At 43.8% G+C, this 22,825-nt stretch overlaps 1 protein-coding gene across 2 annotated transcripts in view; it reads left to right on the forward strand.

Annotated features, from left to right (window-relative positions):
* Positions 1–22,825, forward strand: part of LOC148336711 (SH3 and multiple ankyrin repeat domains protein 2-like) — a 225,084-nt gene that overhangs the window by 100,066 nt on the left and 102,193 nt on the right. The window contains exon 10 of one of the 2 annotated variants that reach the window (XM_088295368.1): positions 3,250–3,316. In XM_088295368.1, the coding sequence (XP_088151494.1) occupies positions 3,250–3,316 (67 nt within the window). Of the gene's footprint in view, positions 1–3,249; positions 3,317–21,807; positions 21,941–22,825 lie in introns of those variants that run through there. The other variant, XM_088295369.1, reaches the window with a different exon arrangement.

Genomic DNA, 22,825 nt, shown 5'->3' on the forward strand with positions numbered 1-22,825 from the left:
GAATGTGCCATTTTTCACATTAAACCATAACATTTTCAGGTGTCTTACGCACGTTTGTGACATACATTTCAGTGGACTCATAACTGTTTCGAAACAGATGACCGAGCTTCTTAGCCTTTTCTAATCGGGAACACTGCAATTTACAGACATAGGTGAGGGTGGGATTGTAGATTGACTTTGGGCATGTCCTTTCAGCTCACCTCCTTTTTTCACCATGATAGAACGATGCTGAGACAGCATCAATGCAGATGCTGCACCAAGTCACATGTTGATCTGCTTCCCACTCCAATATATTTGAACATCTCCACTTGGGGACGGATCTGATCCCAACTTTTACACGCCACTCCTCCCTTTTCCAATTGAGGACCATGTTGTGCGATTCGGAGGTGCTGTCACTCATCCCAACTGCTTCACACTCTGACGCTCCAACACTCTGAAGAAGAGAGTTGATGTTCCAGTTTAATTTTTAGTTTTTTAAAGTAGGTCAGCCTTATTTTCATTTCAAGAGTATAGCTTTTATTATTTTGTTTCAGGGTACAGCATGGACATGAGCAATTGATCAAATCCTCTGATTTAAGCCTCTCATCAGTAATTATTCTCTGATTTAAATTCAGTTGTCGTTCCTGAAAGCAGACTGATTATCTTTTGTTCTTAATCCAAATAAAACATTTGAAAACAACTATTGGAAAACAATGACCGAACCAGTAACTGAATCACTTTCAAAAAAGGTTTGGTGCGTTCAACATCAATCCATCTCGTGTGATACTGCTTAACTGGTTAAAAGTAATTAATAGGGGAAAATGATTTTGTAATACACTGTAATGCAATCTAAACTTTTATCAGATTATTTGAAAAACACTGGGGAACACATGTTGCATTAAGTGTGATAGCTTTTTTGACAAATGTTTGGGTGCAGAATCCAACATTGTTTTTCCTCGTCAGGTTTTTGATCTATAGGATCCCCGTTTTCTGAAAAAATATGAAATAAATGTGTATTTATACAAATAATCACTAAGATGCAACAGTTGCAAACTTTGAAAACTAAAGAAATGCCTAAAACAAAATAGAACTTGGTTACAAGTTTTAGGGAAAGGCCCACACTAATCAGTTTAATTCCTACAATGCTAGCTTTCGATTTGTAGATTCTGACAGTGCTGACCTATTGGGAGCTGCACACACCCCTCACTGTCTTAATTGCGACTGCACAAGCAGTTGCCACGTACCTGTAGATGAGTTCAATCGGAATCAGCTCGTCTTAGTACAGTCTTACTACAGATAATCAGTGGAATTTTACTTTTTCTGGAGAGTCAGCTGTGGTCTTAACATATTAAAACTGACTACAATTATGAAATCAGGTGAGGCTTCGTACTAGGCACTGACCAGTCCAGTGAGCTGCTGTCTGCGCTGAAAGTGTCACCACTCTGACAATTGCTCCTCATGCCGCACACTTGGAATCATCATTAGATCAGCTATGAGGTCAAAGTTAAGTTGAAAATTCATCTATCAATGTGTCACTTTGTCGCGATTTGTATTGTACTCCAACCTGTCCACCGAGTGAGTGTGCACAGCAGTCATACGTTCTCTCGAGAATTGCCTCTCAAAGATTTGTCACGCATACCCACAGAATGTGAAAATTGAAGACACATTGTTTGTTTGCAATGCAGCCAACATTCACATAGAAAAGACATGACCCTTCCTTGTCAACTCCACAGGAGGCATTTCATTTTCCACATAATTGTCTAGCGGTACTTGCACAATGGACCGACTTTTCAGTTTAAAGTAAGCCTTTGTATTTACAAAGGGGTGTGAGCTACACATTGTATTACATAATATTAAAGAAGTATGTTGAAAAATGTGGTTCCCTACTTGTGTACAGCATAATGAAAAAAGACCCCCAAGTGGTTGTTCTGAGAAATTCAATGTTTAGAAGAAAAGGTCAACTGTGGAGGAAGGGGGCAGCTTTATAATTCCCTTGCTCTCCATCGCTCTGGTATATTCTGCAGAATTCAGAGCAGGCATGCTTACATAATGCTGCCAGGTCTCCCTTGAGGTGTGTGTGTGTGCGTGCGTGTGCGTGTGTCTACGCACGTGCATGCGTGCATGAACACTTTGTATGTGCCACATCCGTAAAAATGGAAGGTACTGCCCCACACACAATACCTCGCATAAGTGTGCCTGCTGAACCAACTTTAAGCTCCAGGTGCATGTCAACAGAAGATCTGGGTCAATGAGAGTAAAAACCTCCCCGGCCTGAACAAGAAATAAAAATCCCTTTACTGTCCTCTAGTGGACACAAACAGCATATATGCCATCCGATATCATTTCTTTAAACAAGTCAACCATGTGTTTTACAAGAGCTGTTGTTTTTAATATTTATCTCATTAAGGTGCAGAAAATACCTAAACTGTACATATGTGTTGATTATTAAGCAACTAAATTGATTGATTGAAAAATTCTGTATGATATTTTCCAAAATACCCAGAACACAAAAAGTATTTTTCTATTTTTTTTTATTTATACTTCACTGTCTATAGTAGCACAGGAAATCACAGTCATTTGCTGTAATGAGGCAACAGAAAGCTTAAAAGGAGAAGCCCCCCCACACAGATGAACATGTGACTTGCATGTTCATGTAGGCTGCGCACAGTTGTATCATGTGCGTATCTTAGAGTGCATGCGTGCGTGTGTGTCACAGATTATTAGATTCCTGGCCACAGATGGTTAGAACCATGAAGATTAGAAGTCAAAGGAATCCTTGACTATTTCACTAAAGGAGGGGGAAGAATACTTTAATTTTATTGCATTCAACTTCAGTTGATCGGCAACGTGAAAGAGATTACATCAAATACACATAGCGCCTCCATTTCTTGTTAAATCTGTTGACACATGCATAATACCCAGCTCAGCTGTTGGTGGAAACTTAAACTGCCTATGCAATATTGTTTAGCTGTAAAGTGATTGCAAAGTATTTTTTGCGAAAACATTGTACAATACAATACAATTCTATTTATATAGTGCATTTCACAACAGCTGGTGCTGTAACAAAGCGCTTTCCATACAATGAAAGTCAAATGTCCAGTGGCAGGAAAAAGGCCCAACCAAAATATGTTTTCAAGGTATACAGTGCAAAGTGCAAATAATTGAATTGAAGACAGCAAGGCTTCGTGTAACATTAAGGAATACCTCCCATTTACCATTTTAGTTTTGCCACCGCAAGTTTGATTAAAGCGTCTCAACTTCTCTCTTCAGGTTGCGATTATTGCTGGGAACTTTGATCTTGCTGAACTTATCAAGAACCATAAAGAGAGCGATATAGGTGAGTAAGAAGACAACTTAGGTTCTATTCTTCTTTACTGCCTTTAAGCTTGCAGTCCTTCACCTACTGTATTCTTTTCCAGCCTTCAGTGTGTATTTCTGAATCTCTGCTGGGATACGTTACAAATCCTCCATGCCACTATTTTTTTGAACAACCTCTCAGTATAATCTCCACTATGGGATTAGGAGAACCAAGAGGATGAAAGTTTATGTTTACACCCGGACAATCCCAGTCCGATTAGGCTGAGAGAAAAGACCAATGCCTTAGATGCCTCGATGGCCAAGAGTGTTCCCTTATGTGGGAATTTGATTGGTTGATTTCCTCGGGTGTCAGTGGAAGTGCGTGTGTATTCCATCTTTTGTGGATGGATGTGATAAAACTGCGAAATTAAAGGATTAAAGGATTCTTATATTGATTTGAATTGGGGGCCAAGGGTGAGGTGTTATACAACATGATGTTCAGTTTCGTGCATAGTGTGTAGGATTTGGGATTAAGATATCACAAGTTTTTTTCTGTGTTTGTGTGAGAGTTGATAACGGATTTAAAACTTGAAAATTGGATGGAATTTTTCAGGAGACGTTGACTTGAGTGTGGAGTCCTTCATTATATTTAAAATCACATCTTTGGGTGATTCATAAGACGTCGCAACACCACAAACATGAAAGTGAATGTTATTTTTTGACAGTTATTGAGTGAACCATAACTATTTAACTTCAAGTGAGAATTTCTCTGTTGCAAATTGCAGTGAAAACTCAGAATTTAAGGCGAAGGAGACTCACTCACTGAGTTTCAATGAAGTTTTCATTCAACTTGTTAATAGAACCATTTGATAAATCTGCTCTTAAAAGTAAGTAAAGTAAAAAAGAAAAAAACATGCTTTTGTTTGGCTAAAGCCATCTCTTTCCCCATGATATAATTATACATTTCAGTCGATGTCCTCTGATTCAATTACTCAGAACACAGTGGACCTAATTGAGTCAAGTTTTGAGCACGCAAAAGAGTGCTAACTTGATTGCTCGCGCAAACAAATGTGGAAGCTGATCGACTAACCGGGCGCAGTGTTATGTAGGAATAACTCCCGGACTACGACGTGATGATCAACTCGTTTATTTCTCTCGCGGGCCACCACAACGCCACGTCACCACACACGCCTACTTCCGGGGTCCACTCTCCCCAACCCTTTTCACGAGGCTGTCCCCGTGTAAGCCCGTACATAGCAGTTACCCCCCTTTTAGAAAGAACCACTGAGGAGCGTATGTAACAAAAGATCAAACTTACACGAACTGGTTGACGTCATTGCTGGCGATACTCGAAACGGGCATTAAGCCAAAACATAGTCACTCAAATGCCTCGGCTTCATCCGCACACGAGTTGGGCGGGCCTCTGGGCCAGGGCAAGCCTCCAGCTGTTCAGGTGGGTGGCCGGCTGCATCCTGCAGCTGTTCGTCAGGGAAGGTACAGTCCTCAAACATGGATGCTGTGTCCTCCAAACCTGCGACGGCGTTCGAGGGCGGTGCCACCTTCAGAAGACGACTAGCATGACACCGTGACCCATCAGTGAGCTTGAAAGTGGCTGGCCCGAGTTGGATGGCGATCTGCATCGGTGCAGACCAGAATGTGAGCAGCTTGTGGTCTCGGTTAGGCCGGCGAATCCGGACCCAGTCCCCCGTTGTGAGTGCAGGTGTCCTCACCCTCCGTCTCCTATTGAATCGCCGTTTCATCTGACGCTGCATCTCCGTGACTCTGGTGCTGCGGCCGGGCGTCGCCCCTGGTGTGGCGACCGTTGGGGCCCGGAGCCGGTTCAGAGGAAGCTGTAGTTCCCGGCCTATCATCAGGAGCGCTGGGGAACTGCCGGTAGTTGAGTGTGGCGTTGCGCGGTAGTGGAGGAGGGTGCGGAGCAGCGCAGCTGAAAACTGCAGTCCATCTGCTAGGTGGGCCCTGACACCGTTTTTTAAGGACTGGTTCAGACGCTCGACCCCGCCGTTTGCTTCCGGGTGGTAAAAAGATGTGCGGATGTGTCTGATCCCTTTCTCCTCCAGGAAGGCGGCAAACTCCGCCGAAAAGAACTGTGGGCCATTATCCGTGGTGATAGCGTTCGGGTGGCCCCACTGAGAGAACACAGATGAGAGAAAGTCTACGACCACCCGAGTTGTGACAGACCCTGTGGCAAACACCTCAGGCCACTTCGAATGGAGGTCATATGCCACGAGGAGGAATCGTTGATGGTGTGGGACACCGTGAAGCTCGCCGCAGATGTCAAGCTGAATGTGTTCCCATGGTGCGGCAGGCCACTGCAAGGGCTGCAGGGGTGGCGTGGGCGGTGGGCCCGTCTTCCCGCTAACCAGGCAGGCTGTGCAGTCCTTCACCATTGTTTCTATATCACGGTCTATGCCAGGCCACCACACCAGATCCCTGCAGCGGCACTTCACCTTGACAATCCCCAGATGGCCTTCGTGCGCCATGGCCAGAACACGTAGCCTGAGGTCACTGGGAATAACTGTGCGCAACCCCCGAGCCACGCAGACGCCGTTCCAACAGGTCAACTCATCCCGGACCCTGTGAAAGGGTGCCAACTGCTCCGGGACCTTCGTAGGCCACCCTTCACGGATGTAAGTACGGAGCTGGGAGAGTGCAGGGTCCTTCTCTGACGCTATCTGTAGGTACTCCAAGGAGACAGAGGCCTGGAGTGGGCCGTGGAGCATGAGAATGAGTTCGGACTCCATCGCGTCTCGGCTTGAGTCAGACCTTGGGTCGAGGTCTGGGGTATCGAGTGCTGGGATAGGGTTGGCGCGAGAGAGCAGGTCCGCCACGACGTTTTCCTTGCCAGGAGTGAACAGAGTGGTGAAGTCGTATGGCTGGAGCCTCTCTGACCAGCTTCGCGCTCGCCCACTGAGTACTTCTGCTCGGCCGTATTGAGTGACCTAGAAGCGAACGCCACCGGGCGCTCCGTGCCCCCTTGGATCTGGGAGAGCACCGCCCTGACTGCTGTGTTCGACGCATCGCATGTGACGAACGTCGGACTCTCCGGGTCAAAGAATGCCAGCACCGGTGGTGAGGTGAGCTGGGTCTTGAGTTGGCGGACAGCAGCGGAGCAGGCCGGGGTCCACTACCAGACCGCGTCCTGTTTCAGGAGCTCGCGCAGCGGCGATGTAGTCTCAGAGTACCGGGGGAGGAAACGCAAGTAGTACGCTGTCATCCCCAGAAAAGACGACAGTTGGGCTGGACACGACGGCTCTGACAGGCGCAGGACGGCCTCCACATTGGACTGTAGCGGGCTGAGGCCCGCGGCGGACAACCGGAACCCAACAAACTCGATGTCAGGGGCTGCAAACGTGCACTTATCTTTGTTCAGAGTGAGGCCGTGACTGCTGAGGACATCCAAAACCCTCGCCAGTCGCCCGTCGTGGAGGGCTGGTGTCGCCCCATGGACCACAATGTCATCCAAGAAGACCACCACGCCCGGGATGCCTGCGAAAATCGTTGACATAATTTATTGAAAGCAGCTCGGGGCTGAGCTGAGGCTGAAGGGCATCCTGGTGTCGCGGAACACCCCATCGTGTGTCACAAAAGCTGTCAGGTTGCGGCTGTCTGGGTGTAACGGGACCTGCAGGTAGCCTTGGCGGAGATCCAGCTTCGTGAAGACAGACGAGTTGTAGAACTGTGCTGCTAATTCCTCCACCGTGGGTAGCGGGTAGCGGTCCGGGACTACTGCCTTATTCACCGCTCTGAGGTCAACACACTGACGCAGGCCCCCAGACTTCCTCTTCGCCACCACCAGGTTTGAGATCCAGGGAGAGGCATCAATGCGCTCGATAATGCCTGCATCGGAGAGTTTCCGCAGCTCGGCAGTTACTTGGTCACGCAGGGCGAGGGGCAGTCGGCGCAGGGGCTGAATGACCGGGCGCACCCCAGGTCTGAGGAGAGGCTGATGGTTGAAGGCAGTGAGGCAACCCACGCTGCTGAACAGATCTGGCCAGTTCTGGCGCCATGGTGAGATGACAGAAAGGATGGTGCCTCCCACACTGTCCAAGATGGCGAAACCCAGCTCGCTAAACAAATCCCAACCCATGAGATTGGCCCCCTGTCGAGATACTTGAAAGGTGAATGAGGGAATAGTCTTTATCCCGTAACGAACAGCCACCGTGATCGTGCCTGCCATCTTAATTTTTGAGTGTCCATAGCCATACAGATCCTCGGCGCTACCAGTGAGCGTCCGGTGTGGGAAGAGACGACGGACTGTTGTAGCGTTCAGCAGTGACTTGGAAGCCCCCGTATCCACCAGCAGTGGGAGGCAGGACCCATCCAGCTCCACTGTACACCATTTAGCTGATCGGGTTTCGGTGGCTACTGTATGGATGATCGTTGGCGCTGGCCTCCCCAGCACACGTTGTGTAGATTGGCCACCTGACGCAGGGGAAGAGCGACATACGCGGGCGAAATGATTCTGCTTCCCACAGCGTTGACACTTCTGTCCCTTAGCGGGGCAATTCGGGGCCCCCCTCTGATGTGATGGTGAGCCACAGTTACTACAGGCTTTGCGTGCTGTAGCACCGTGGCGTGCTGTAAAGTTCACTTCCAGGTTGTCATCAGCATAGTCAGAGTCTGGAGCGTCCGTATGTGGTGCCACTGTTTGAGCTAATTGCATTGGTCTGGGGAAAAGGGAATTAGAGGCGGGCGTCAGCTGAGCTGTCAGCGCTGCTGCTGACTCCAGGTGAAACACTAAATCCACTGCTTTGGACAGAGTAAGGTCATCTGGCATCGTCAGCAGCTTCTCCCTGAGCTTCGGGTTATTAGTGTGTTCCGCTAGCTGATCGCGTATCAGCTCGTCCTCCAGCACACCAAATGTACACAGGCTGGCTAGCCCTTTTAGATCAGCCACGTAGTGATGAACGGATTCGCCTGCCTGCTGCTTCCGTTGGCGGAAAACAATTCGCCGTAGCATGACATTCTGAGGGGCCGAAAAATGGTCCTTTAGCAGCTTGACACAGATGTCGTATGTAGGCGCGGCACAGAGAGTTTGAAAAATCCGCTGTCCTTCGCTACCGAGCGTGTGAATCAGAAGGGCTTTCCTCCGAGCGTCACTAGCGTCTGAAAGCCCGGCGGCCGTTATGAACGTCTCAAAAGACTCCAGCCAACGTACCCATGGAATTGGCGGGTCTCCCGGGAGGGCGAGGAACGGGGAAAGAGGTGCTAGAAGGGAATCCATAATCCTCGTCGCCAATGTTATGTAGGAATAACTCCCGGACTACGACGTGATGATCAACTCGTTTATTTCTCTCGCGGGCCACCACAACGCCACGTCACCACACACGCCTACTTCCGGGGTCCACTCTCCCCAACCCTTTTCACGAGGCTGTCCCCGTGTATGCCTGTACATAACACGCAGCATATAAGTCTCCCAATTACTCAAAATTGTGGTTTGAGAAGCATCGCCCATTTTTACAGGGTGGCATGTGGCGTGGCAGCTCCCACCCCACATGCCACACCAAGGGATCTATTGATAAAAAAACGTAGTAATAATAATGATAATAATAATAATAATAATAACAATAATAATAATAATAGTAATAATGATGATGATGGAAGTCACTGATGGTGTAGTGTTACACTCGTCTGAGTTGTGTGCGGGCAGCGTGGGTTAAGTTCCCACTCAGTGATGGTGTCTATGTCTGCCCTGTGACTGGCTGGCGACCTGTTCAGGGTGTAGTGCACCTTTCGCCCGTGGTCAGCTGGGATAGGCTCCGGTACCCTCCCGTGACCCAGTACAGGATAAGCGGTGTGGATAATGACATAACATGACATGATGATAATGATGATGATAATAATAATAATAATAATAATAATTTTCCTCCGGGTACTCCTGTGTCCTCCCACATTCCAAAAAGATGCATACCAGGTTGATTGGACACTCTTTGCCCCTAGGTATGAGTGTGAGCGCGGATGGTTGTTCGTCTCTGTGTGCCCTGCGATTGGTTTTCTGGGTGTACGCCGTCTTCTACCCGAAGACCCTTGTGAGGATAAGCGGTACAGCTAATGGATCGATGGATGTTCCTTATAGTGTATCCATAGTGTGTATAAATGTTTTACTAACCAGTTTTCGATTTCTTCCCACACCGCGACCCCTTCTTTTCTCAAGAAGAAAATGGTTGCATCCTATCTGGGGGCAGCCAGCGCATCAATTTAGGAAAGTCCGAACTTCATTGCATTTTTCTAATGCTGGGCTGAAACGCAATGATTTTCTCAAACACAGAAAGTCTAAAGAAAGTTTTAGAGTTTTTTGCGAGTCTCCTGGCATCTTGATCATTGTGTAAGGTGGTAACTTCCATTGTTTTAGATCAGTCTTTTCCGAGTCTTGGCCTTACGACTATTTCAAACGTGTTTGATATAATCGGAAGTCTTTCAGTCTTTGCGGTGATGTGACGCAGCTTACAACAAGGGCTGCATGATATTGGAAAAACGTGATAGGCGATATGGCTGTTGACTATCGCCATGTTTTGTGATATTTAACATGTACCTAAAGAGTGACATCTTTATTATTTAATGAAAGAAGTAAACTATTTTTATGTGGCAAAATGAGCAAGCTCAATGCAGTAGGGCCAACCACAGCTACATGTCCCGGCGGCGACCGTTGATGAAGGAGGCACATGTATGAGAACTGACCAGAAATGGGAGGGAGATAGAAAGCCGAGAAATATTTCACACAAATATTTACACAGAGATTGTCTGGCGACCGGTTCAGGGTGTACCCCGCCTACTGACCGAAGACAGCTGGGATAGGCTCCAGCATGATGATGGATGGATGTTACTCTATATTGTATTGACATTCCAACTGTGATAAGCGTAATTATTACTCCAACCAGTCAGTGGTGGACTTCACTGTATATACTGTATTCTATATATGCATTTGCATGCGGGCATTGATCTGCCAAAACTTCCATATTTATTCCAATATTGTGCAGTTGTAGTATGCAGTATTACTTGTGAAATAAACAAAGCTTTATTTGGATTGTGGCTCAGCACAGTTCACGAGGTTGTAGAGCAGGCATGTCCAAAGTCCGGCCCGGGGGCCAAATGCGGCCCGGGGTCAAACTTAATCCGGCCCGCAGCCTCTGTAATAAAATTAATACATTCTGGCCCGCACATATACAGTACTGAGTGCGCGCTCTTCCTAACTGCTGTTCTTAATTTACCCACTAGAGGCAGTATCACTACAAGGCATCAGCCCGGGTGACCTTTACCCCCAATTTATAAAATGGCGACAATAAACAAAAAAAGGAAAGTTGACTGCGAGGGTCGACGCTTCAAAGATGTGTGGAAATTGGACTATTTCTTCACAGAAATACGTAACAACTGTGTCTGTCTCATTTGTAAAGAGACCGTGGCTCTTTTTAAAGAGTTCAATGTCAAACGACATTACCAAACGAAACACGCTGACATGTATGACAATTTGACCGGGGAGGAACGCAGCAAGAAATTGGCGCAACTTGAAGCGGGTTTATTCTCACAGCAGCAGTATTTTGCAAGAGCCCGAGAGTCAAATGAGAATGCCACGAAAGCTAGCTACGAGGTAGCAACACTGATCGCGAAGCATTGCAAACCTTTCACCGAGGGTGAATTTATCAAAGACTGCATGATGACTATGGCGAAGAAAATATGTCCCGAGAAGCAGCAAGAGTTTGCCAAAGTTTGCCTGGCACGTAACACCGTAGCACGCAGGATTGAGGAAGTGTCGTCAGACATCAAAAGACAATTGGGGGTCCAAGGAAAGGAGTTTGATTTTTTTTTCGCTGGCTTGCGACGAAAGCACAGACGCCTCGGACACTGCCCAGTTGCTTATTTTTTTGAGAGGAGTGGACAATGAAATGAACGTTACTGAAGAACTACTTGACCTGCAGAGCCTGAAAGCCCAAACGAGAGGAACAGACCTATTCTCTTCTGTTTGCGCTGCCGTGGATGACTTAAAACTCCCGTGGAATAAAATTTCTGGGATTATTACGGACGGCGCACCATCCATGGCTGGCGAACGAAGTGGATTAGCGACACTAATATGTAACAAAGTAAGTGAAGAAGGGGGTAGCGCTGTAAAACTCCATTGCATCATTCATCAGCAAGTTCTGTGTGCCAAACATCTCCAATACGAACATGTTATGAAACCGGTGATAAAGGCTATTAACTATATTCGCTCCAGAGCGCAATGCCACCGCCAGTTTCAACAGTTTCTCAGCGATGTTCATGCAGAATATGGAGATGTTGTCTATTTCACTGACGTGCGATGGCTTAGTCGGGGTTCTGCACTGTCGCGCTTCTACTCTCTTAAGCAGCAAATCTGTGAGTTTTTGGCTGAAAAGGGACAACCTATGCAAGAACTAAATGACCCCATGTGGCTAGCTGATTTGGGTTTTCTAGTTGACATTACAAAGCACCTTAATGTCCTGAACACCAGTCTCCAGGGACCAGACGGAGTCATAAACCAACACATCAAAGCCTTTGGAATCAAGCTCAAACTGTTTGAAAGACACCTGTCGCAGACCCAGCCCAATACTGCACATTTCTCAGCGCTGCAAGAAATCATAATCAGATTCCCAGAGAGCAATATCAGTGCACAAACGAAGAGGTACGCATCAGATATGAAATCTTTGGCGGAAGAGTTCACACAACGCTTTCGGGATTTTGCAGCTATTGAGAAGGACATCGCTCTTTTTTCATCACCTTTCTCCGTGGACACAGACAATGTTCCAGCCCATTTACAGCTGGAGCTCATTGAGTTGCAGTGTGACGCCGAGAGCCGTAGTCGGCACCAGCAACTTTCTCTTGCCAACTTTTACAGAGAGCTGGATAAAGGCAGGTTTCGAGAGATTCGAGAGTTTGCTAAGAAAATGTTGAGCTTGTTTGGGTCGACGTATTTGTGTGAAAAGACATTCTCTGTAATGAACTTAAATAAGAGTCGTCTGAGGACACGGCTCACAGACTCTCATCTGCGAGACATCTTGCGCATTAATACTTCTGCCTTTGAGCCAGACCTGGCCTTTGTGCTGCAGTCCAGATCTCAGTATCACCCGTCACATTAATGCAGGCAAGTCATTTGTCATTAAAATAACTGACTTAATTTTGTTTTGTTCAGTCACAAATTCAGACAAGTTGTCGGTTTTCATTCCAGAATAAAATTTTCAATCAACATTTATATTTGATATGTCATATATATCAAATTAGTCCTGCACTTGTGGTAATCATTTCTGTTTTTCAAAAATTCTGTGGACATTGAACTCCCATGATGATAATATAATTCATGTTCATAATATAATTCATGTTCAAATATTATTTGCACTCAAGAGTATAATTACTTCTGTTTAAGAATAAAAAGTTAAGCAAATATTCAATTGCATGTGATGTTCATATTTCAAATGAACCAAAATACATGTTTGATGGTTTAAATGCAAATAAAAAAGCAAAATGTGAAACACAGAATCGCTTGCTAAAATGTGTTTGAATATATTGTTGTTTATGCAGTGAATGTCAGCCGAGGTCGGCCCCCTCCACATTTTGCAACTTCAAATCCGGCCCGCTTTGCAAAAAGTTTGGACATCCCTGTTGTAGAGCATAGAGCGAGCTCGGGGATTACAGGGCCTCAGAGAAAATGAGAAAAGATAAAAAAGCAAATAAATATATTAAGGAAAGAGAAAAAGATGAGTTTGAGTGGGAAATGAATGAAGAGAGAGATAAAAAAAAATCAATCTAATCTAAAAAGGTAATCCTGCAAATGTCTCCCTCGTGGACACCATTTACCAGTATGCAGAATCAGACAGCATTGACCTGGTCAAGTTTGACTGTCAATGAAACATAGTGCAGGATTACCTTCAAACACAACTAAAATGCAAGCTCCCTCACTCTTGATATCACACAAATGTTTGAATTTCAACAAAGGTGTTCAGTCATCTCCACTCATGCGTTCGTGTTGAATGTTGGGATGGGACGTTTATACTCCTGGATATTCCACTGGCCACAATGGGTTCAGCCTGTTGCAGAGGTGGGTGCCCCCTCTTTTTTTTTTATGTGTGTGATTGCGTGCACGTGTAAGAGAGAGAGAGAGAGAGAGATGGGGGGAGAGAGAGAGAGAGATAGACATTAGACTCCAAAAATCTCTTGCATTTGTTTCAGCTAACTTTTGACTTGTCTGCTCACGTTATCAGAACCACCGACAGAAGCAGCATGCTGTCAAACATGCAAAGTAGATCGCAATTATCTACCGAGTATTTTTGCTCGTTTTCAACCTCTTTTGACCAATGTGACCAATTACTTTTTTTTTTCAATATCCAGAACATGCAGACAACACATAACAGTTGGCAGCTATGAATTTTTTATGTTCTCTAAGTAACAAACTGTTAGCGTGTGGCGTCGCCTTCAGTCAGGGGTGCCACTACCTGCTTTCTGGGGGGCATACAGACACATCAGCCCCTCCTCAAATAAATAAATAAATAATTATAATTATAATAATGATAATGATAATAATGAAGATTTAATTATTATATGTAGCCTATAAATGCAATTTTTGGGGGAAGGTCACACTTTTATTTCAAACTTTTATTGAACGTTTCATTGAGCAATATGTGGCTCTTACTACGCTGGTACATCACAATTTACCAACTGTCTTTTAGCCACTTTCAAAAGTCGTTTTTCATGCCTGCTTAATCCTCCCTCTCCCTCTTTCTTTTTCGGTTTTGTGCCCCTGAGCACTTTCTATTTTGCATCTTCATCTTTAGCATCATCAGACGTTTGAATTGTAAACACTCGCCGGTCGCGTACTCGGGGGCGCGCGCATTGTTCGTGCGCATGGCGCGCAAGAGGAGGGGGGGGCTGCCGTTGACAGTCTCGGAGCAGAGGGGCGCCGATAAGTGACGTGCCTCTATTAGTATTATTGATTAGATCAAACATACCCGTGAACAAACACAGGTGTTTAATACATAAAATGGCCAATCAAAAATAACTTTCCTCCCATCGCTTTGGCGCCCCCTCTAGCGTGGCGCCCCTATGCGCCGCATATAACGCATACATACTTTTTGCGCCATTGCCTTCAGTTAACGATACGAAAACAAATGTTCGCTGTGTACTGTCAATTAAAACAGAGTGGTGACGGAATTCGCGGATGAAATAGATTTTAGTCAAACTTATCGAACAAAATATTGAGTTGCATGTTCGAATGGAAGCCAACGTGTAACAGTTAGCCCTCACCAAAATCATAAACTCATTTTGAATAATGAATCAACTACTGCTACAACATCAATCTCAAAACTACACAAATAAAGGAATTTTTTTTTTTTCACATGAACCATCTATTCAACACTTAATAGTGTGTCAAACGCAAATGTTGGCTGTTGCACTCGTGATGATGCAGAGGAGCTGCACAGGGTACAAACTTTACTGCCTTATCCTGCACTGTGTTATCTCGGTGAGTGAGCCATCCAAACATATAATTGTTTGGTATTCGGTTGAGTAGACTGTCTAACTTTGTAACTCAATGAAAATATGTTATCAATTATCAATTTGTACATATATATGGCAATCACAATTGACACGAGGTTTACTGATCGGGTCATGGCGATCAAAGGACAAACATTACTAGCTCATAATCTACTTTTGGCCTCATGTAACATCCTGGGAATCTTTACACCTTTTGGAACTTCATTGGACATCCTACTAACTGACAGGAAGTTTTATCAGTCCCTATAAATTACAGAAATGGAAGCTGGCATGCATGAACTGGACAGTTTCTCACATGACGCTCCAAAATTCTGGCAATGCACCTGCGTTTTTGAAAGAAAAACTAACAAAAAAAACAGGCAGTGTATCTCCAGCATACGGTGTATCAATATAATCCATCTGCTTCTGATGCCTTTGAACGGATCATCTCTCTTGACAAAGAGAAAGATATCGGTGATGTGGAATAGCCATGTGTTTTGAATTGCAAGTTTAACCTCTGCACTCATCCCAGTAAGCCTCTGTTAGGACCACCGAAGGACCGCTTTCCCCTACAAAGGTCAAAACACCAAGGCTGCTCTTTGACTGCCTTGTTGTTTGCCCATCCCATGCATAGCAATGTTTCTCCGTTGACAAGTCCCTCATTAAAGGGATAGTCACACACTGCTATGAATGTAAACTCTCACCTTAGGTTGATGTAGGATACACGGCCGCCCTCGTGTTTTCCATATTGGCAAGTCCAACCATGCTCTTAGCATTCAGTCGGTTATCGAGCTCTCGAGCAATCTGAGTCAATTTGATCTGATCCCATGTGGCTGTAAAAACCCTCCCCCTTTGATTTGCGACCATTCAAAATTACCAACGGACAATTTACCTACCTGAGTGGACATGTCAAATACAAATATGAGAATCTCTCTCAGGAAAGTTTCAAGGAACAACAGCGAGGAAGCAACAGAGATGGGCATTCCGTCCCCGGGATGGCTCGGTCTGTCCGTCCAGCTGCTTATCACTAAAACATTAAGAATATAAACAAACAGTGATTGATGGCCAGTCTTAACAGCCAATCACTGCCACACTGAAAATAATTTGTATAGGTTGGTACGCATGTCATATAAGCGATGAATATGTCAATGTGTGTATATATGAGAGTCCCGCACGTTTTTCAAAGGGTGGCATTGTGTAAAGTGGCAAGACGTATGTGTGTAAAAATTTACATATTTTAGAATAATGAGGGCCGAGGTCACTGAGGTAGACTGACATGAAAAAAAAAAAGGAGGTTTTAATGGCTCATCTTCCTTCTGAAGTACAGACATGTTTTTTGTAAGCGGACATCTCTACTTAGGCCACATCAACCTCCGAAAATATTTCCCCAATATATTCTATTTTATGGATGACGTGTTTCTCTCAATAGTGACATCAGCTTTGTAGTGACGAGCGCCTCTATGCTGAAAGGTAAGAACATCAGCGCTTTCGAAGGATGAAGACAGACGGGGGCGGAGAGCGATTATTTTTATGAATAATGACGGAGGTGTAAGGAAGGGAGGGTGCCTCTGTCTCTGCCTCACACTTTTGCATTTGAATGAATAATAATAATAGTAACAATAGTAATGCTTGACTTAACCATAATTTTGCCAACCCATGTTACATTTAAATGTGCAAAATAATGTTTGCTCAATCATGTTGCATTTGTATGCTATGCATTGTTTGTGCGAAAACATGGGGTGGTGCAAGCCACACACTTGTTGGAACTTTCTTAAACAAATACATATTCTCAACAATTGTGAGACAATACATACACAACTTACAGCCACGTGGTTTCTGGTACTGCAGCGCAGTCAAGCTATTAACAACAATCACTGAAAAAAAATATATATATACATAAGACATAAGGCAGACTGCATAATAGAGTTTTTCGTTTTGGAAAAAAAAAGTAATAATGGCAGTCAGAGTGTGTGTGGAAGATTGTTGTTTTATTGTGGCGCTCCTTACAACTATAAGCCTGTCTAAGAATGATGGACAGATGTGCCTAAAGACAGTCCTCTGCCACTGTGCGATAATCCAACAGGGAGCGAGCTGTATTGACCACACTTGGAAATGCACTTCAAATACACACTCACGTGCATGTCTGACACAAACACGAACGCACACATGCACACTTTATTTTTCTCACTTTTATTTTCAAACTTAAATTAGATTATACACTGTACAACAAATGACTTTGGTTAGGTTTGTGCGTGCGTACATGCGTGCATGCATGTGTGTGACTTTAATGAAAACAAATAACAATTTACCGAGCACACGGAAGAGTTTTACACATCCACGAGCAAAGTTATATAGCAGAGGTTACTTTGCTGCGAAAGAAAAAGAAATTGCCATGGATTAAGTATCCAATTCCAATTTTAAATCGCTTCGCTTTAGATAAAATGTGACCGAAGCTCCCCTTTGCGCAGAGGGTTACACAGTCATACTTTCCAGAGATTTACATTCAAGGTTATAAAAATGAAAGTGGGAAATGACGATGCACTAAGGGTGTCTTGAAGTATCTTAAATGCTTAAAATGAACGGAAAAAAACTTAGTTGAAGTTTTAGTTGTCAATGTTGTCATTTCATTCAGTCAAGATTAACATTAATCTTCTTTGCCCACTGATAAGAAACTCGTTTAATTACAGTATGTACACTTCAGTGCAGCATATATGACATTATTTGTCATTTGTAATTCGGAGATTAAAAGTTCCTTAAAATGGATAGTTGAAAGCACAGATTTGTAGTGTTTAAATGAGCGTGGTTTACTTGAAAGCAGACCAACAATGGCAAAAATAAGTATTTTTTTCTTTTCAAGTCCCTATGTTCCCTGGTCTCTCTTGGCTACCATGGTTACAGATGGCCTCTTGTCCAAAGATGAAGATGATTGCACTCGATTCATCACCTATTGGTTGTCTTGTGGGCGACTACCTAAACCAGAGTCTAACTTATTAGTTAATCAGCACCAGTTGATTTTCAGTGCTTGAGTGGTTTTTGATGAATTGTTCAAGTAGCTCAATGTTAATGTTCCACTGTCATCATGATCCATTGCTTTGATTTGGTGCTTTAGATTGGATTGCTACATAATGCTATAGCCTATACATAGATAGAAAGAGGAAGAAAATTTAAGAGAAACAAAAATGTCAGTTAATTTCGGTTATCAAGTCTTTCCGAATAATGATTTGTTTAGATGTGCATATTAATAAATGATGACTACACTCTAATCTATTCATGCATTCTAATGTTCCTCCCATTTCTCTCTGGTCCATGTTATTTTTGGCTGCGTGTGGCAGAGGAGAATAAAACTGTCAAAATCATGTTGGTGAGATAACCACATTTTATTCACTCTGATGCCAACCTGTTTCTTTTCTCAGTCGGGATGATGGGCTAAATCCATTCAATTTGGTCATGAGAACACCTTTATCTCCATCGTTTATGACGACATGTACTTTGCATCTTGCCATCTGGTTTGTGGTCCTTAGGAGGGGTCAATTCATGCATTTGTTGTCACCATTATGGAGCTAGTGAGGCAAGAAGGGCAGCATATTGGAGACAGCTCCTTGACAAGCCATCATAAGCCAGGACAACATCAAGTCATGAAAGCACAACAATGCAGCGCCTCCGGCCAAGTGCACACAACTCATTTGAATGTGCATTTCTTCATACAGTTTGTGTATGTTGGTGTGCATGTGTAGCTTTAATGATATATGAAGCCACCCCCCTCTGAGTTGCTTAGCAACACCACAGATTTGTTTCACACAGAAGCTGCTCACCCATCCATCGCTTGCTCACTCACTTTTACTACATCTTCTGCTCATCTATCTGGTATGACCAGTTTTGGCACTTTGAGTACCTTGTTGACCGAAAAGCGCTCCACAAAAGCCCATTCAGTATCTGAATGCAATATGTGTAAATATAAATAAATATACAGTCAGGTCCATAAATATTGTGACATTGACGCAGGTCTCATCTTTGTGGCTTTAAACACAACCACAATGAAAGAATGAATCCATTAATTAATTATTTTGAACAAGTATGAGAGTACCATAAGAAAAGAACAGACAAAATTCCATCCATCCATTATCTGTACCACTTCTCCTCACAAGGGTCGCGAGGGGTGCTGGAACCCGACCCAGCTATCTTTGGGCGGTAGGTGGAGTACACCCTGAACTGGTTGCCAGCCAATTGCAGGGCACACAGAGAGGAACAACCGTCCGCGCTCACACTCATACCTAGGGTCAATTTAGAGTGTCAAATCTACTTGCCATGCATGTTTTTGGAAAGTGGGAGGAAACCGGAGTACCCGGAGGAAACCCACGCAAGCACGGGGAGAACATCCAAACTCCACACAGGAGCCGGAGTTCGAATCAATCCCACGGCCTCTGCACTGTGAGGCCATCGTACTAAACAGATTGCCCCGGATTTTTCATTTGCTTTAACTGCAGACTTTCAACTTTAAGTTGAGGGTATTTACAACCAAATCAGGGAACAGTGTAGGAAATACAAGAGTTGTATATGTGCCTCACACTTTTTTCACTTCTTTCACTTTCTAATACTTGGATGCCGATCCTTTGCAGTCAAGGAGAGTCTGAAGTCTGGAATGCATAGACATCACCAGATAGTGGATTTTAGGGACATTTTATTCAGTTTTGTCCTGTCAAATTTGACAGACTTTGCAATTGCATAACATAACGCTTGTTTGCCTTGATAAACTCTTTGGGTGCTTTGACATTATGCTTCAAGTCATTGTCCACTGGCACTGTGAAGCTCTATAGTAGTACTAAAGCAATTGGCTGAATATGAGCTGATAATATTGGCCGAAACACTTCCGAATTCATCCTGTTGCTTATGTCAGCCATCACATCATCAATTAATGCTCAGGAACCAGTTCCATTGGCAGCCATGCATGCCCACCTGGCCTTGGAACAGCCGAGCAGTCCCAATAGTTTTGGTCACTTCAAAAGTGGGAGGCACATAAACAAGCATCACTTTTTAAGTCAGCATACTCTTTACCCCAAATATATGACTCAAAATTAACTCAATTGAAGTGGCTGTAAATTGTTACCCTACATTTATTCAGTAGATTCTATATATATTTCTTAAATGGAAGTATATTTCTATTTATTTGTAGGTAAAGTGTTTTATTGATATAAATACAAGTAAAAATTATGAACTTTTATCAAGCAACATGCATGCTAAGTGACAACTTTTGGACTGTGGAAATTTGTTTTTATGGGTTGGACTATTACTTCAGGTATTAGATTATCCATTAAAGCCCAAATCTCTTTGGGTTATGTGAAACTAAACAAATTTGAAACCATCGCAATGAAACAACTGGGTGGGGGGAGTCTTTCATTTATTTGCACTTTAGGTTAAAGATTTGTCATTACTCTGTGGTCACTCGTGTTGGGCTTAACTTTTGTTGAATGTGCTTTAGCCAAATTCAGTTAAATAAACTCTTACATCGAGCATGCTTTATCATCCTTTCATTGCAAAAAAATGAGAACCTCTGAATAAAGAAAGTGAAGTGATAAAAATCTTTTATTTTCTTTAGCCCCCGCACATTTTGTTAAACCCCTCAATAACCCCGGGGAGAAAATCTTTCCTGGCACAGTGCCTGGTAGCCTTCTTCTCAAAATGTAATATTTGTCAATTGTTATGTAAGGTAAATTATTTCTCAGCAAAACAGAACATTTCGTTTTGTGAATTGATTTTAGAAAATTGACGTAGTGGTAAGTCAAAAATGGTTAATATGGCCGTGCAGGGACAGGCCTATTCATTGAATTTTCTGCTGCTTGGATGAACAACACTGTAATGCTTTTTAAAATCCTCGGATATTAGCTAGCGGACTTTCCATTAATTATTACACATTAATTAGGCAACCCAACCATCCATCGTGTACAATGGATATAAAAAGTCTACATACCCATGTTCAAATGTGACAATCACACCACATTACATTACTTTTTACTTCCTCGCTTGAAAAGATATATTTTCTTCAAAAGTTGTAAGTCATAGGTCACATTAATTGTGTAAATAGTTTGCAAATTATGTAACTGGGCCTCATTCATTACAAAACATTACCACAAAAACATGACATTTGAATGTGTGTATGTAAACCACTTCTCCTCACCTAGGTCCCTACCACTACATATTCTTAAGAAATAATGTTACCTAAAACCAGTGATTCTGAAATAGTGGGATGCTGAGGGGGGGGGGGGTGCGTGGGCTGCAACACTTCTTGGTAGGGGTGGCGTGACAGGAAATAATTGAGAACCACTGGCTCAAACCAATTACGGAGGTTTGGTTTCCCAGTCTGTCCTTTTAGAAGCGGTTTCTCCCCCAGATATACCTGCACATTCTATGACATGTTTTTTTTGTTGTTTTTTGTAAATGGGGGTTAAAAAATATAATGAACCATAAACTTTTGGTGTAGGCCTATAGTCTTTCTGGTGGCACAACTACACACACAAAAGTTGGTGCCATCATTTTGTATTCCTGCCACCAGGATGTACCCTACCTGGTCCTATTAATCACATGCATTAGAAGGTCGCTACCGAGTGCTTTGCTTCATCTTTGCATATACATGCAATATTATTTGCAGAGCTGGGCAGTCCGTCCCAGGGGCAGAACGGGGCCTTCAATTTTTATGAATAAGGCCGGATGGGCGGGTGACTGACCGGCAAAAAAGGGTCAAGTTAAGGTCTGATTATTTGTAACTTCGCATTGTTTTCTACTCACACACATGGATGAGTGTCATTGTGTGATTTTAGTCATGCATTGCACGTATACGTTGCCAGTTCAAATACAGTCGAGTAAGTTTCTTTGTAGAGTGGGGCGTGTGGGGCGTGTGAGAGGCGGGGCAAGTTAATTCGCGTTTATGTCAGTGAACGGTGGAGCGCATATTCGTGGAAGGGGCGCCACACTCTCCATGCAGGCGGTTGTAGAGTAAAGTGCGAGCGGGATCATGGTTGCTGCCCGCCGTTATTTCTCTGCGCATTTTCGCTCTCCATGCTTTTGAGGGGGAAACCGGACCGGAGGAAATAAAAAAGTACCGGGACATGCTCGAACTGCGAGTCGAGCAGCCAAGGAGTCACAATGAAGTCCATCATCAATGCCTTAAAAAAGGAAGGTAGGACGTTTCATCAATTTGTCTACTTAGAGCAAGTGTACACGATAGAGGAGTTGCGTCTTTAAAGTTTAGATCTTAACGCTGTGCGTTGAACTGTCGGTCAAGATGCTCGTCTTTTCTAAATATTTCGGTTAGAATGTAGGTAGGTTGCTGCCTTATTTAGGTTACAGTGTTTGATAAATCCCCTAATTGACTTTTTTTTTCCCCGGACGAAAGCGAGACAGACATTGAAGCATGTTTTTTTGGGTCATTGAACGCGGCACAAAATCGGAACTCTAAAGAAAAACACACACACACGCAGCCGACATAATTATGTTCTGTTCCCCTCAACCAAACAGCCCACCCATCTGTCAGCGTGTGAATGTGAAAGCGTGTCGGAGCTTTCACCTGCTGCTGTTGTCTCAATGAGCGCGGATGCCGGGCTGAATCTCGGTGAAGGAAAACGGTGTCAAGAATGTAGATTGTGTTCAACACCAAAGTGACAGGTTAAATTCGCCACATTAGGTTTTCTGTAGGATAACTAACTGTATTAATCACGAATAGTATATTGTAAATGTTTCGGTAGAAGGAATATTTGTATCTGGTTTAATAGAAGACTCTAAATTACCCATAGGTGAGAATGTTTGGTTATTTGCAATTGACAAGTGACCAATTCAGGGTGCGCCCCACCTCCCACACTCAGGTGGGCCAGCTCCAGCTGACTGTCTGTCCAAATATTTGCAGTTTGAAAGCCCAATGGCCATTAAGGACCCAGAAAAGGATAAATGATGATGGATAGATGGGCAGCTAAATGCCTCTCAAGCTGTACCATTACCATATTTCATTTAAAAAATGCTGTAATTTGTGAAAGATAGTTTATGTCATGTATAAACTATGCCATTTGGT

Source organism: Idiotropiscis lumnitzeri, chromosome 5, assembly GCF_059441095.1.
Source record: "Idiotropiscis lumnitzeri isolate Australia: NSW breed Sydney's pygmy pipehorse chromosome 5, RoL_Ilum_1.0, whole genome shotgun sequence".
Lineage (NCBI taxonomy): Eukaryota > Metazoa > Chordata > Actinopteri > Syngnathiformes > Syngnathidae > Idiotropiscis > Idiotropiscis lumnitzeri.